This window comes from Somniosus microcephalus, chromosome 10, assembly GCF_052327205.1.
Source record: "Somniosus microcephalus isolate GS21.2 chromosome 10, FLI_Smic_1.0, whole genome shotgun sequence".
Lineage (NCBI taxonomy): Eukaryota > Metazoa > Chordata > Chondrichthyes > Squaliformes > Somniosidae > Somniosus > Somniosus microcephalus.
In genome coordinates, this window is record NC_140996.1 from 177415002 (window position 1) to 177430438 (window position 15437).

At 43.7% G+C, this 15437-nt stretch overlaps 1 protein-coding gene across 8 annotated transcripts in view; it reads right to left on the reverse strand.

Annotated features, from left to right (window-relative positions):
• The window catches only part of atp8a2 (ATPase phospholipid transporting 8A2), a 696532-nt gene that overhangs the window by 40455 nt on the left and 640640 nt on the right, over positions 1-15437 (reverse strand). For all 8 annotated transcript variants that reach the window (XM_085999230.1, XM_085999235.1, XM_085999229.1 and 5 more), the window contains 2 exons: positions 12228-12316; positions 6567-6671 (listed from right to left, as the gene is read on the reverse strand). In XM_085999230.1, the coding sequence (XP_085855356.1) occupies positions 6567-6671; positions 12228-12316 (194 nt within the window). The remainder of the gene's footprint in view (positions 1-6566; positions 6672-12227; positions 12317-15437) is intronic.

The window sequence follows — 15437 nt, forward strand, 5'->3', positions numbered from 1 at the left end:
TTTTTTAACTGCTTTCTCAACCTGCTCTGCCACCTTCAACGATTTGTGCACATATACCCCCAGGTCGGTCTGTTCATGCACCCCCTTTAGGATTGTACCCTTTAGTTTATATTGACTTTCCTCGTTCTTCCTACCAAAATGTATCTTTTCGCATTTTTCTGCATTAAATTTCATCTGCCACATGTCCACCCATTTCACCAGCCTGTTTATGTCTTCTTGAAGTCTATCACTATCCTCCTCACTGTACTTCCAAGTTTTGTGTCATCTGCAAATTTTGAAACTGTGCCCTGTACTCCCAAGTCCAAGTCATTTTTTATATATAAAAGCAGTGGTCCTAGTACCGACCCCTGGGGAACACAATTGTATACCTTCCTCCAGTCCTAAAAACAACCGTTCACCACTACTCTGTTTCCTGTCACTTAGCCAATTTCGTATCCATGCTGCCACTGTGTCTTTTATTCCATGGGCTTCAACTTTGCTGGTAAGGCTATTATGTGGCATTTTATCAAACGTCTTTTGGAAGTCCATATACATGTCAACCGCATTGCCCTCATCAACCCTCTCTGTTACCTCATCAAAAAACTCGATTAAGTTAGTTAAACACGATTTGCCTTGAACAAATCCGTGCTGACTTTTCTTAATTAATCCACACTTGTCCAAGTGACTGTTAACTTTGTCCCTGATTATCATTCAAATACCTGGATCAGAACAAGACTAAAGCTCGTCAACTAACGATACCACCAATAACAATGTGTTCATTTTTCTTTTTCTTTATAATTTTGTCCCATTAGCTCTCAACAACAATTTGCATTATTAATCCTCAGAACCCGAGGGCAGAGCATATTTTAGATTGTGGTTCTGTTATGCTGTGGTACCTTGTCTAAGTGACTATTTTTCACATGTGAAACTGGACAGTGAATGTCAGCAGTCCATTCAATTGAGAGAGTCATCATATCCAAGCCAGCTTTTCCTCACCCAAATTTTAAGAATTGTAGCAAGTTTCTCTTCTCTTTTTGAGGAGGAAAATTATGAATTTACCTTAAATTTATCAGACATGTTTAGAAAATAATTATTTTCCTAACAGCATGAAGACCCTTGAGATTGACTCAATTCGAAAAGATGGTAGACAGGCATAAGGCCACTCTGGAGCCTTGTGACCTGAAGAAGCCAAGCTATTGGCAGGAAATGGAACTTTCCCAGTGTGTAGCATGGTTTTCCAGGGTCTGGTAGTGATTATGTGGTGTCCTAAGGTTCCTTCAATAGGATAGTAATGCAGAATTCAGTTAGGTATCCATTGGACAATCACTGATTTGCCTTGGATCTTCATACCATAGCAAACAAATAATTGTTGAGACTTCAAAATTGCATCGTTCAAGATATAGGGATGGTTCACCCCTCCCCCGAGCAGACTTTGGGCGGCTGACTGGCAGATTGCGCCGGCAGTCCTAGTACATTTGTGTGCCTGTCCTCCTTAGCATTGGTTTGGCAGGCTGCGTTTGGATATAGAGCACCTCAAGGCAGCAGGCAACCTTTGGGTGGAAGAATGTAGGTCTGTGGGAGGGTTGGAGGGGGGTGTGGCGGAGTGGGCAACTTCTGGAGCAGCAGAGGCCCAGGTTTGTTTTGTGTAGCCTGGAGGAACACTCTTGCTTCTCCCTGCCCGATAAACATGAAGAGGGACTGATCTTCAGGATCTCCTTCGGCTGGGCCGCCAGCTGATATTGGTCGGAAGGTGCACGGCGCATACTGCGTTCAGTTCAGTCCAAAAGTGGCAATCGGGGTCCTATATACGTCATAGGACCCTGATTACCATTTGAAATGCCTACTGCTGGTCTTGGGGGCCGCTCTGGCTGCCCATCAGTCATCCAGGGGGTGCGACGACAATGGGGCAGTAGGTCATTGTCCACCATTTCTGAGATGCTGCCGCCCGTTTCTGCTGGTGGGAAGCCTGAAAATTCATCCATAGTAACTTATGATCTTAATGGCTGAGACAATAATTTCTTAACCCAAATAAAACTGAAAAGGAATTCTCGGTGAGTCCTAAGGAGAGCTGATCAGCATGTCAGTCAAATATAGCTGATGAATAATTACAGGTTACATACAGTTCACTTAGTCTGCATGCTAAAACTATAGCTAACTGTATTTTTGAAGAATTAAATTAAGGTTCCAATTGCAAACAAATGAAAGTCCATCTGCTACAATGTCCAAATAGCTTGCATGAAACAGCGATCCCCTAATGAGCTGAACATAAATAGGCCATAAAAGATCAAAATAGCCACAAAAACTTGACTACAACTGGATTTTAAACAAGCTTCAAATAATTCTTTGTATTCGTTTTAGAAATGAAACTTTAAAATACTTTTCAAAAATGTAGCACTTACAGAACTCAGGAGCTTCAACAACACTGCGGAATGTTGGGAAATAAACGAGTACTTCAAGTGTTCCCTTCATAAAGTTCCCATTCTTTGGGAGAAACTGTGAACTAGCTCCTACCATTCAGTTACAAGGCACAATTTGGAAAAGTTTAACCTCTAACCTCAACAGAAAACTCTTTGATATCTATGAACAAGGTTTTGTCTGCTCTAGTGTCTAATCACCTTTAATTCTGTTCACAGGGACATTAACTACAGTTAAAGGTAATAAAGCAAAGCAAACTCTAACTCACTTTAAACTTGTCAACTGTGTACTAGAAAATCAAATATTTTCATGTCGCAAATATTTTGTGTTCTAGCCACTTTCACATCCAAAAATATTCACACTTTGCCACAGTACAGCAGTGATGAGTTTCTGTGCAAATACATTTTACTGGACAATTAAACATTTGAAGCATGTAGCACAAATTTCTATTTATAGCAAAGAACACAGATTTGTCACTAGGTTTACTCCATAAAATTGTATTTTTGCCATCACCGTCACAAGCAAGAGTCAAAATATTTAGAGCATTTCATTAATATTAGATCTCTCACTGAGTTATTGCTGCAGATGCAACTTATACCAACGATCAGAGTTATACCATTTCCTTTTAAACCTTATCTAAGGCGCTTGCATCTTTTCATTCCTTTATAACCCATTTATACAGCCACAGAGGTTTGTTACAGGTATACGCTATCAGCACTCAGTTGCTTGGTTAGTGATCGTTTCTATGGTGATGAGACTAATAATCATGTTCAGCAGTCAATTTAATGATGGCCAGTCAGAAAACACCTGATCGAACTCAATTAACTCACATCTGTATCATTCATGTAGTCACTTTCTTTACACTCTAGCAGGTTCTGCTACAGCTAAACCTTTATTCAGCTTACACCAAGGGTTTTCTTACAAACCCAAATCAAGGGCAGCACGGTGGCATAGTGGTTAGCACTGTTGCCTCACAGCGCCAGGGACCCGGGTTCGAATCCGGCCTCGGGCGACTGTCTGTGTGGAGTTTGCACATTCTCCCCGTGTTTGCGTGGGTTTCCTCCGGGTGCTCCGGTTTCCTCCCACAGTCCAAAGATGTGCGGGTTAGGTTGATTGGCTATGATAAAATTGACCCTTAGTGTTAGGGGGATTAAATACGTGGGGATAGGGTGGGATATGTGTTGGTGTAGGGGTTACGGGGATCGGGTGGGATATGTGTTGGTGCAGGCTCGATGGGCCGAAATGGCCTCTATCTGCACTGTGGGGTTTCTGTGATTCTGTGAATTCACAAGAGTAATAAACAGCAAACTATTTCATATCTATACTTGTTCAATAGTTGTGAAACTGGAAGCCTCCCAGATTCACAAACACAGAAGAATTATACATTTTTTGCAAACCCTACTTTTTAAAACTTTTGCCATGCTGAGTAAGATTTCAGTCAATTACAATGAGAAGTCAGTCACTGTCTGTCAAATAGTTAAGGCTATCCAAGAAATAAGATCATCATTCTACGTTATGTAGTTGCTGGCACTTGTATCTTTCAACATTAAGGAATTGAGAAAATAAAAAACAGGTACATAACCAGAATATGCAATGCAATACAGTGTTTATCAGACTTCGGAGCCAGCCCCATGTGACCTGCTAGCGCAGTGTTATGAAGCCCGACATATTCATGTGACAAACATGGTATCACCCATGCTGCTGTCATGTATCTAGTATTTACAGCAGAATTATTGAAACGTCTTAGGAAAGAGATGTCTTGGAGTATTAAACTAAGAACTTTCATCATTAATTACTGCAAAAACTACTAAGGATAATGATACTAAAAACTAGAAATTCCTGTGTTTAGATTTGTTCAGAGAATCCAAGGAGGAAATAGGAGCTATATTTTTTATTTTAAATTATTTTTAATGTAGTTTCTGAGGCATGATTCATTTTATTTCTTACTTTTCTCCTTAACGATTTCTTTCACAATTGTTAGGCAGTGCAGCAGGGAAACTGCCTCTCTTACTTTCTCCCCATGCTTGCAGGGAAGCTACTAGCATCCACCAAGAATTCTGCACGTTACACAATTGGACTATGCAGGCATAAACCTGTGTTCTGCCACTCCACAGGATGGTGGCCTGATTCAATTTAGGCGCAATATTCCTGGAACATTGTTTGAAATGCATTGTCTGTGATTCACAATATAATGTTGGAGGATGTAACTGGTAGAATAGATAAGGGAGAACCAGTGGATGTGGTGTATTTGGACTTTCAGAAAGCTTTCGATAAGGTCCCGCATAAGAGATTAGCGTGTAAAGTTAAGGCACATGGGATTGGGGGCAAGGTACTGACTTGGATGGAGAACTGGTTGGCAGACAGGAAGCAAAGAGTTGGAATAAACGGGTCTTTTTCCGAGTGGCAGGCAGTGACTGGTGGGGTACCGCAGGGATCGGTCCTAGGACCCCAGCTATTCACAATATATATAAATGATCTAGACGAGGGAACTAGATGTAATATCTCCAAGTTTGCAGATGACACAAAGCTGGGTGGGCGTGTGTGCTGTGAGGAGGATGCCGAGAAACTCCAGTATGATTTGGACAGGTTGGGTGATTGGGCAGAAGCATGGCAGATGCAGTATAATGTGGATAAATGCGAGGTTATCCACTTTGGTGGCAAAAACAGGATGGCAGATTATTATCTGAACGGCAATAGATTGGGAGAAGAGGAAGTGCAACGCGGCCTGGGTGTCCTTGTGCACCAGTCGCTGAAGGTAAGCATGCAGGTGCAGCAGGCGGTTAAGGCGGCAAATGGTATGTTGGCCTTCGTAGCGAGAGGGTTCGAGTACAGGAACAAGGGTGTCTTGCTGCAGTTGTACAGGGCCTTGTTGAGACCACATCTTGAGTATTGTGTGCAGTTTTGGTCGCCTTATCTGAGGAAGGATGTTCTTGCCATGGAGGGAGTGCAGCGAAGATTCACCAGACTTTATACCTGGGATGGCAGGAATGACGTATGAGGAGAGATTGGGCTTATACTCGCTGGAGTTTAGAAGAATGAGAGGGGATCTCATTGAAACTTATAAAATTCTAACAGGGCTAGACAGACTAGATGCAGGAAGGATGTTCCCGATGGTCAGGGAGTCCAGAACCAGGGGTCACAGTCTAAGGATAAGGGGTAAGCCATTTAAGACAGAGATGATGAGGAATTTCTTCACCCAGAGAGTGGTGAACCTGTGGAATTCTCTGCCACAGAAGGCAGCGGAGGCCAATTCATTAAATATATTCAAGAAGGAGTTAGATATATTTCTTAAGGCTAAAGGGATCAAGGGATATGGGGAGAAGGCAGGGACAGGGTACTGAATTTGGATGATCAGCCATGATCGCATTGAATGGCGGAGCAGGCTCGAGGGGCCGAATGGCCTACTCCTGCTCCTATCTTCGATGTTTCTATGTTATACCCAATTAAGAATACACAAAATGTACACCCACACAAACAAACGTATATATGTATAGAGACATACACATCAACAATGTAAATATTGTTCCTGAACTTTACTGCAGCATACCACAACCCCCATACTGGCATCAAAGCAATTTAAAAAGAAACTGAAATGTATAAATGTGACTGTAACGAGTAGCAAAATGATTAACTGTTACAATAAAAACATAAGAAAAAGGAGTCTTGAATTGCAATCACAGGACAAATATATTCTGAACAAATTGGTGGTGGCAAGAGAGCAGATATTTTTAATACACTACAAGGGGAAATAATATTCTGATTGAATGGGTGCAAAATATAATACGGCGGCTGGTTTACTAACCTGAACAGAGCAGGCAAAACTATGGTGAAGAGTTGCCCGAAGTAAGTTTCTGCACAAACAGAGACCAAAAGGTATATACTGCCATGCTCTCAGCATTATTCCTCATACATGCTTTTGCTACTATTTGTTTTGGCAGGGGTGGCTGAGGGGAGGGCAGGGGAAAGAATGAGGACAATTTTTGTGTCCATGCAGTAGAATTTCCCAACTCTCCTAAAACAGCACCACCAAAGAATAGATGTCCCTGTGCCATGACAGGAGAGTTTTTGTACACAAATCCTGCTTTCTTCTTCTGAACAAACCTTTCATACAGAAGTGCTAGCCTGCTTATTCATACAGAGTGTCTGTAACACTGTTGTTACACTTATCCTACCTCTTTGCACTGATACCACGCAGTACCGCCTTTGATGGATCTTGGGATCGGGCTTCTAGTTCCTGAACCTCCTCCAGCAAAGTCTTACGGTAAGAATGCCAACCTCTGGGTGAGCACACCACGATTTTTGGGAGTTTAATATTTCACAAAATAAACAGAGAAAACAGAAGACACATTAAAAGTTGATAGAAAACCTGTTGAGCTCAATCAGAATAGTTTGCCAGTAAATTGTGCACATGAAACACATTTTCTATGAATTGTATAGAGTGAAATATACTTACTGAAGTTAGATATAGTGAAACTCTGTTGTTATTGAAACAAATTCCAATGCACCAATTCACTTACCATAATTGAAATAACACTACTATTATCATGAAACTTCAACCTGTTTATAGTGCTACTATAATACTGGGCCTGATTTTAACTGCCCTGCCTGGTGGAAACCGGGCAAGGGAGCAGTTAAAATAACAGGCGTCAGTTACCCCCACCGATCCCGCTTCCTTCTTGCCATGTCCCCATATTAACCTGCTCTTTTGAGCAGGACACCCGCAGGAAGGAAGCGGGATCCTGTTTTAAATTTGTAGATTGGGTTCGATGATGTCATCAGGACCCGATCTGCAATTTCAAGCTGAGGATTGAGCAGGGGGGAAAGTGTCAGCTTCCCTGTCAGGCAAAACCTGCCGCGAGCTGGATTCTGGGCAACAAGAGTTTTCAATTTATTTTTCAGGTTTCCCTTGTGGGCCAGGAGTGGCAAGAGTGCTCCTCTGGGCCTCACAAGGAAGCCTTGGGCCTCCCTTGCACCGGAGTCCTCTCCTCCCCAGGCCAGATCCCTCCCTCCCGATCACAGCCAGACCCCTCTCCCCACGATCGTGGCCAGTGCTTCCCTTCTCCCTCTAATCGTGCCCAGTGCCTCTGCTCTCACCCACACCCCCAACCCCCGTGATCAAGGCCAGTGCCGCCCCATGTTCCCTAATCGCGGCCAGTGCCTCCCCTCTTCACCCCCGATCTTAGCCAATGCCTCCCCTCTCCCCCTAAATCGGGTCCAGTGCCTCCCCGCTCGCCTAATCAGGTCCAGTGCCTCTCCTTGCACTCCAATCGTGGCCAGTGCCTCCCCTCTCCTCCCCCTGGATCGTGGCCAATGCCTCCCCTCTCCTCCCCCCGGATCATGGCCAGTGCCTCCCCTCGCCCCCTGATCATGCCCAGTCTTTCCTTTTCTCCCTGATCATGGTCAGAGCCTGTCGGCAACTGTTTCCACTGGTCCCCAGCTGAAGCCTCCTGCTGCAAGTCTCTGCTCTCACTCGCTAGCCAGGAGCAGACATAGTAACATAGAAGATAGGAGCAGGAGTAGGCCATTCGGCCCCTCGAGCCTGCTCCACCATTAAATCAGATCATGGCTGATCATCCAAATTCAGTACCCTGTCCCTGCTTTCTCCCCATATCCCTTGATCCCTTTAGCCTTAAGAAATATATCTAACTCCTTCTTGAATATATTTAATGAATTAGCCTCAACTGCCTTCTGTAGTAGAGAATTCCACAGGTTCACCACTCTTTGGGTGAAGAAATTCTTCCTCATCTCAGTTCTAAATGGCTTACCCCTTATCCTTAGATTGTGACCCCTGGTTCTGAACTCCCCCACCATCGGGAACATCCTTCCTGCATCTAGTCTGTCTAGTCCTGTTAGAATTTTATAAGTTTCAATGAGATCCCCTCTCATTCTTCTAAACTCTAGCGAATATAAGCCCAATCGACCCAATCTCTCTTCATACGTCATTCCTGCCATCCCAGGTATCAGTCTGGAGAATCTTCGCTGCACTCCCTCCATGGCAAGAATATCCTTCCTCAGATAAGGTGGCCAAAACTGCACACAATATTCAAGGTGTGGTCTCACCAAGGCCCTGTACAACTGCAGCAAGACATCCTTGCTCCTGTACTTGAACCCTCTTGCTATGAAGGCCAACATACCATTTGCCTACTTAACCGCCTGCTGCACCTGCATGTTTACCTTCAGCGACTGGTGCACAAGGACACCCAGGTCTCGTTGCACTACCCTTTTTCCCCAATCTATTGCCGCTCAGATAATAATCTGCCTTCCTGTTTTTGCCACCAAAGTGGATAATCTCGCATTTATCCACATTATACTGCATCTGCCCAATCACCCAACCTATCCCAATCATACTGGAGTTTCTCTGCATCCTCCTCACAGCATACACGCCCACCCAGCTTTGTGTCGTCTGCAAACTTGGAGATATTACATCTAGTTCTCTCGTCTAGGTCATTAATATATATTGTGAATAGCTGGGGTCCTAGAACCGATCCCTGCGGTACCCCACTAGTCACTGCCTGCAACTCGGAAAAAGACCCGTTTATTCCAACTCTTCGCTTCCTGTCTGCCAACCAGTTCTCTATCCAAGTCAGTACCTTACCCCCAATCCCATGTGCTTTAACTTTGCACGCTAATCTCTTATGCGGGACCTTATCGAAAGCCTTCTGAAAGTCTAAATACATCCACAGGTGCTCCCTTATCTATTCTACCAGTTACATCCTCAAAAAATTCCAGTAGATTAGTCAAGCATGATTTACCTTTTGTAAATCCATGTTGACTTTGTCTGATTCTGTCACTGTTTTCCAAGTGCTCTGCTATTACATCTTTTATAATGGACTCTAGCATTCTCCCCACTATCGATGTCAGGCTTACCAGTCTATAATTCCCCATTTTCTCTCTACCACCCTTCTTAAATAGTGGGGTTACATTAGCTATCCTCCGATCCATGGGAACTGTTCCAGAGTCTATAGAATTTTGGAAGATGACCAGCAATGCACCTACTATTTCTAGGGCCACTTCCTTAAGTACCCTAGGATGTAGATTATCAGGCCCTGGGGATTTATCGGCCTTCAATCCCGTCAATTTCCCTACAAATACTGATTTCATTCAATTTCTCCCTCTCATTAGACCCTATGTTCCCCGACATCTCTGGGAGGTTATTTGTGTCCTCCTTTGTGAAGACAGAACCAAAGTATTGGTCTGCCATTTCTTTGTTCCCCATTATAAATTCCCCTGAATCTGACTGCAAGGGACCTACGCTTGACTTCACCAATCTTTTTCTCTTCACATATCTATAGAAGCTTTTAGTCAGTTTTTATGTACCCTGCAAGCTTACTCTCATACTCTATTTTCCCCCTCTTAATTAATCCCTTCTTCCTCCTTTGTTGAATCCTAAACTGCTCCCAATCCTCAGGTTTGCTGCTTTTTCTGGCCAATTTATATGTCCTCTCCTTGGATCTTATGTTATCCCTAATTTCCCTGGTTAGCCACGGTTGAGCCACCTTTTTTGCTTTATTTTTATGCCAGACAGGGATGAACAAATTCTGTAGTTCATCCATGCGATCTTTAAATGTTTGCCATTGCCTATTCACCGTCAACTCTTTAAGTAATGTTCCCCAATCCATCCTAGCCAACTCACGCCTCATACCATCGTAGTTTCATTTATTTAAATTCAGGACCCGAGTCTCTGAGTCAACTGCTTCACTCTCCATCTTAATGAAGAATTCTATCATATTATGATTGCTCCTCCCCAAGGGGCCTCGCACAACAAGTTTACTAATTAATCCTTTCTCATTACATAACACCCAGTCTAAGATGGCCTGATCTCTAGTTGGTTCCTCGACATATTGGTCCAGGAAACCATCCCGTATACACTCTAGGAATTCCTCCTCCACAGTATTGTTGCTAATTTGGTTAGCCCAATCTATATGTAGATTAAAGTCACCCATGATAACTGCTGTGCCCTTATTGCACGCGTCTCTAATTTCCCATTTAATGCCATCCCCAACCTCAGCATTGCTGTTTGGGGGTCTGTATACAACTCCCACTAACGTTTTCTGCCCCATGGTATTTCTCAGCTCTACCCATACAGATTCCACACAGAAGGAAGGTCAAGAGATGTGGGTGATGAGGAATACAGAAAATGCCTCGTCAGTGAACAAGACTGTACGAGTAGAAGGAACATGATAGATGGCGAGGCCGAGCAGGCAGCCACAAATATAGGAAGGAGCGTTTATATGGAGCGAGAGGTTCAGGGAGGACAGGTCGGCAGTGAATTCAGAGGAGTGAGTTGTTGAAATGGAGATTGAATTCACCAAGGATGAGGAATTACTGTGCAGAGGCTGAGGGAGGATATCTCAGGAAGGATATTTCAGGCAGAAATTCAGGCTGGTGCTTGGGGAGGCTGTAAACAGTGAGGATTTTAAAGGACAAGCGAGAGCGATGAAACAGGATGAGGTACTTGAAGGAGAAGGGGCCAGTGGAGTAGGAAGAGAGCCCAAGGTGTGACTTAGTGATAAGGGCCTTGCCGCTGTCACATGGTTTGGAAGGACAGGTGGTAGAGGTGGGGCGGTTTCAGTAAGGGCAATGTGTCACCTCCCATGAGCCACGTTTCAGTCAAATCCAGGATGTTAATACTATCATCCGCATATGAAGTCATGGATGGCAAGGCCTTGTTTGTGAGTGAACAGACAGTTTGGAGGGATATGTAGAGAGGGACAGCAATTGTTGAACTGCCAGAGGAGTCCAAGAGGGCTGTAGTGAGTGGGGTGGGAAGAAGGTCGCTGAAGTTAGCTCCCAGAATAAACCCTCAATGAATCATCACAACAAAGCACTCGAAGATACTCTCGCACACCCAAACAGCTTCATATTCAGCACAACACCGATTCTTTACAGTTATTATCTGTGGATCACTTTATGCTCCACCTCAAAACAGCCTTTGCCAAAGCCACCAAAATAACTTTTAAAAGTCCCAAGATAAATAAGATTTTCAAAACAAAACATTCTGTGACCCCCTAAGGAAGAATAAAGCTTAATGTTGCATTTAAAATTTAAAAGAAAATTTTGTTCATCAATTATAACACTATTCTTTTTCAATCTACCTTCTTTGTGGGCTAAAATTCTCTAGAAAGTGAAAAGCAAAACTTTAGACCACATGAAATATTTGTATCTTGGTGGACACAATGCGCTGACATAAAACATGGATGACATCTCCCCAGGTACAAACATAACACAGCAATATATGGTTCAGAGCACTCGGCATGGCACAGTGTTTGTGTACACTATTGGAGCTTACTGTCTTTTAAATAGGGTTCTTCTATTAAAGACGGCTCTGACCTGTCTACCGTTATAAAGGCAGAATACTGACAATAGTGACTTTCCATACCAGCCTCAGGCAGTCAAATCTTTATCTAGTTTGATTTTTAAATTCTCATCCTTGTTTTCAAAATCTCTCCATAGCCTCCCCCATCTCTAGCTCTGTAACCTCCTCAAGCCCTACAACCCTCTGATCTCTGCACTCCTCCAATTCTAGTCTCTTTCATAGCCCTGATTTTCATTACTCCACCATTGGCGGCCGTGCCTTCAGCTGCCTAGGCCCTAAGCTCTGGAATTACCTCCCTAAACCTCTCCGCCTCTCTACCTCTCTCTTCTCTTTTAAGATGCTCCTTAAAACCTATCTCTTTGACACAACTTTTGGTCACCTGCCCTAATATCTCCTTATGTGGATCGGTGTCAAATTTTGTTTGATAACGCTCCTATGAAGCGCCTTGGGACGTTTTGCTACGTTAAAGGTGCTATATAAATGCAAGCTGTTGTTGTTACAGTTCAGTAATACTTACGCTCTCCAAACCACATCTTTTAGCAGGCAAGCAGTGGGCACCACAATCAATCCAAGCCAGAACGTCCCACATTTCACTATCATCCCAGCCTGCAAAAGAGAATAAAACATGAAACATTCATCATCCATCCTAAGAGTGGTGGCGGGGGTGGGGAGAGGAGTTAAGGAACAGATCACAGAAGGCGAGGGCTGTTATGTGTGTGCAGCAGTTCTGCTGACTGCTCCGCATCCCACTAAAAAGGACTCTATTCTTTCACACAGTCTAAACTGGGTGGAAAGGTCGCTTATCCTAATTTAGTCACAAAACAACGTTATCTATTTCACACCATACTGATGAGCAGGTGTCTTAAGAGTTCATTTGTCAGTTTTAAGGTGATAAACCCTTCAATGAGAACAGTGTGACAGATTTGTTCTGTGCTGTACCATACCCAAGACTTGGAGACCAAGGCCCATGAGAATATATGGATTAACTTAAAATAAAGCCACAAGTGGCATATTTTACCGTGAACTATCAAGGCCTTGTCCTTTATCTGAGATTATTACCATGTTGTAGAGTTCAAGCAGGCTAAGATCTGGGAATATCCTGTTCTGAACAGGTTATTCAAAAGGTATTGTTGACTGTGCAATAGTTTCAGATGCAGCAGATGTTATTAAGCTGCAGTTTGAAATTATACAACTCACCACAATGTCAAAGTAATTTTTTGTTTCAGACACAGGTGGTAATGGTGCACTGCCTAGTGTGGCACTCAGCTATACAGACTAGGAAGGGCCCAGGTTCAGTCACTGGTGTATACTACACTAGCTGGGGGTGCCCGGCGTTGCCAGGGCTTTTTTGGGCCGCGCGGTTTACCGCTAGGCGCTGCCGCTCCTGCGCTCTGTGTCACTCTTTGCTTCCCTGACCCTCTCTCTGTCCATCCCCCTCTCTCTCCCTGCCCCCTCTCGGTCTCCCCCCCCCTCTCTCTCCCTGCCCATGTATGTCCTCTCTCTCTCTCTCTCTACCTCTCCCCCTCCCCCTCCCATCTCCCTCCCTCCCCCTCTTTTGGCACCCGGGGAAGGGCTTTGAAAATTGAGCCAGGCCGCGGTGGCCATGCGGGGCCTAGCGGTTGAGGCCCGGCCGGGCTCTAGGGCCGAGACGGACCCCAGCTGATTACCCGGTGCGCCCGGCCGCTGCGCCGTGGCTAGCGCGGTTTATGCACGGCCGCTGACGCTCCCCCGCCCGCACTGTGTCTCGGGCCGAGCGGTTGTGAGGCCCGACCCAAGTGACTCCAACTCACCTCCCGCTCCCGGAGCCGCAATGTGGGGGTTTGTTTGGCTGGTGCTGTCGCTGTGGGGATGAAAAAAATGGCGGCGAAGTTTCGGGAGGCTGCAGGATTAGGCCCGCCCACAGACGGCGGATTGGTCAACCATCAGGTCACTGAACTGTAGGATTGGTCAACCATCACATCACTCAATGCTAATGAGCGGTAGGATTGGTCAACCGCTAATGAGTGGATTTTTGAACGTTTTTTGTATAGTGTCCGAACAATTTTTGTCTGACCAAAAAGTAAATATGCCTATTAGACTCCCCTAATGATAAGCTTTCTTTTGATATAACATGCGTGTAGGTACGCTCTATAACTTTTGAGTGTATAGCGGACAGACAGACAGACAAACCAATTCGTTTATATATATAGATAGAAGATAGATAGATTAACTGATCTAAGCTGAGGCTGCATGATAGTGCTCTGATTCACTTAAAAAAGTGCGTAGACATTGCCACGCTTCATTGCTGTCCAGTGAGCTGTGCAAAAAGTGCTTATGCAGATGTCCGATGAGGAAAAAAAATCAATGCTGGTTGTAATGCCTAGCTATAAATTCCCTAAAACTCACTGCCTGTGATCACACATGAAAATGGTCACAAAAGTCAGGTACCTCATCAGGAGAACATATTCAAAGGGATGGGGGCGGGGGGAAGCAAACAGGACCAATGTCTTATATCTGATAAAAAGACACAATTCCTGATTGATAAATGTTCAGTGCCATGTAGCATGACTGTTATTTTCTGGATCTTTTCCATCCTTAAGATTTTTTCAGCTCTTGTATCTTAGATCACTTTAATGAATGAGCCTTAGCACCGCTTAATTTTAAGAATGTGTTTCCTTGCCTCGAGATCTAGGTAAGCTTTTAGTACCTGCTGAATAAAACAGCTAACTCTGTCTGTTAATTGCTTTTTAGCTAAGTAGACGTATCTTATGCCTCCAAAATATCAGATTTCATTCTTTGAAATCAGCAACGCATCACATCAGACTTTCTTTTAAGTTAAAAATATTAGCAAATTAATTAAAAAGATGAAGAAGCACATAAGTAACAGTCATTTACTACACGTTTACAATAAACATTCTTCCACCTGAGTGGATTAAATAATAAAAACAGTAATTTTAAAAACTAAGCTAACTCTTTGTAAATTTTTTAGTAATAGTTTATTTCTAGAATTTCTTACCAGTGTAGGAGCCTAATCAATTTACACTGTTGCTTGGAAATTCAATCAGTTTTTCTCTCTTTCAAGAGTGTCAAACTGATTGGATGTTTTCAAACTGGCTCTTCAAAAAAGTTTTATTTGAACAAAATCACTCTTTTTATATCCCAGAAATGTGTTTCCAGGACTTCCGGGACTATGCATATCCCACCAGCCAAATTTAAGAAGGAATCTTCAGTCATACATAAACAATGCTGTGTGATTGGTTTCATTTAAGTTTGAATTATCACTCTCTCTGGCCTGTAAGTGATAAAACTTGCAACATTTTATCAAAATAAGCTTGGTACAGAAACAGGTTATATTATCGATTTGCACTTCAGTATCTTATTTGACCCCATATCCGCTCCATCACAAGGACCACCTATTTCCACTTCTGTACCATCACCTGACTCCGCCCCTGCCTCAGCCCAACTGCTGCCGAAACCCACACCTTTGTTACTTCTAGACTTATAACTATTCCAGTGTTCTTCTGGCCAGCGTCTCATCTTCCACCCCCCTCCGTAAACTTCAGCTCATCCAAAACTCTCCGTATACTAACCTGCATCAAGTCCTGCTCACCTATCATCCCTGTGCTCGCTGATCTACATTGGCTCCCAGTCCAGCAATGCCTCCAATTTAAAATTCTCATCCTCATGTGTAAATCCCTCCATGGCCTCGCCAATCTCTATATCTGTAACCTCCTCCAGCCCTACAACT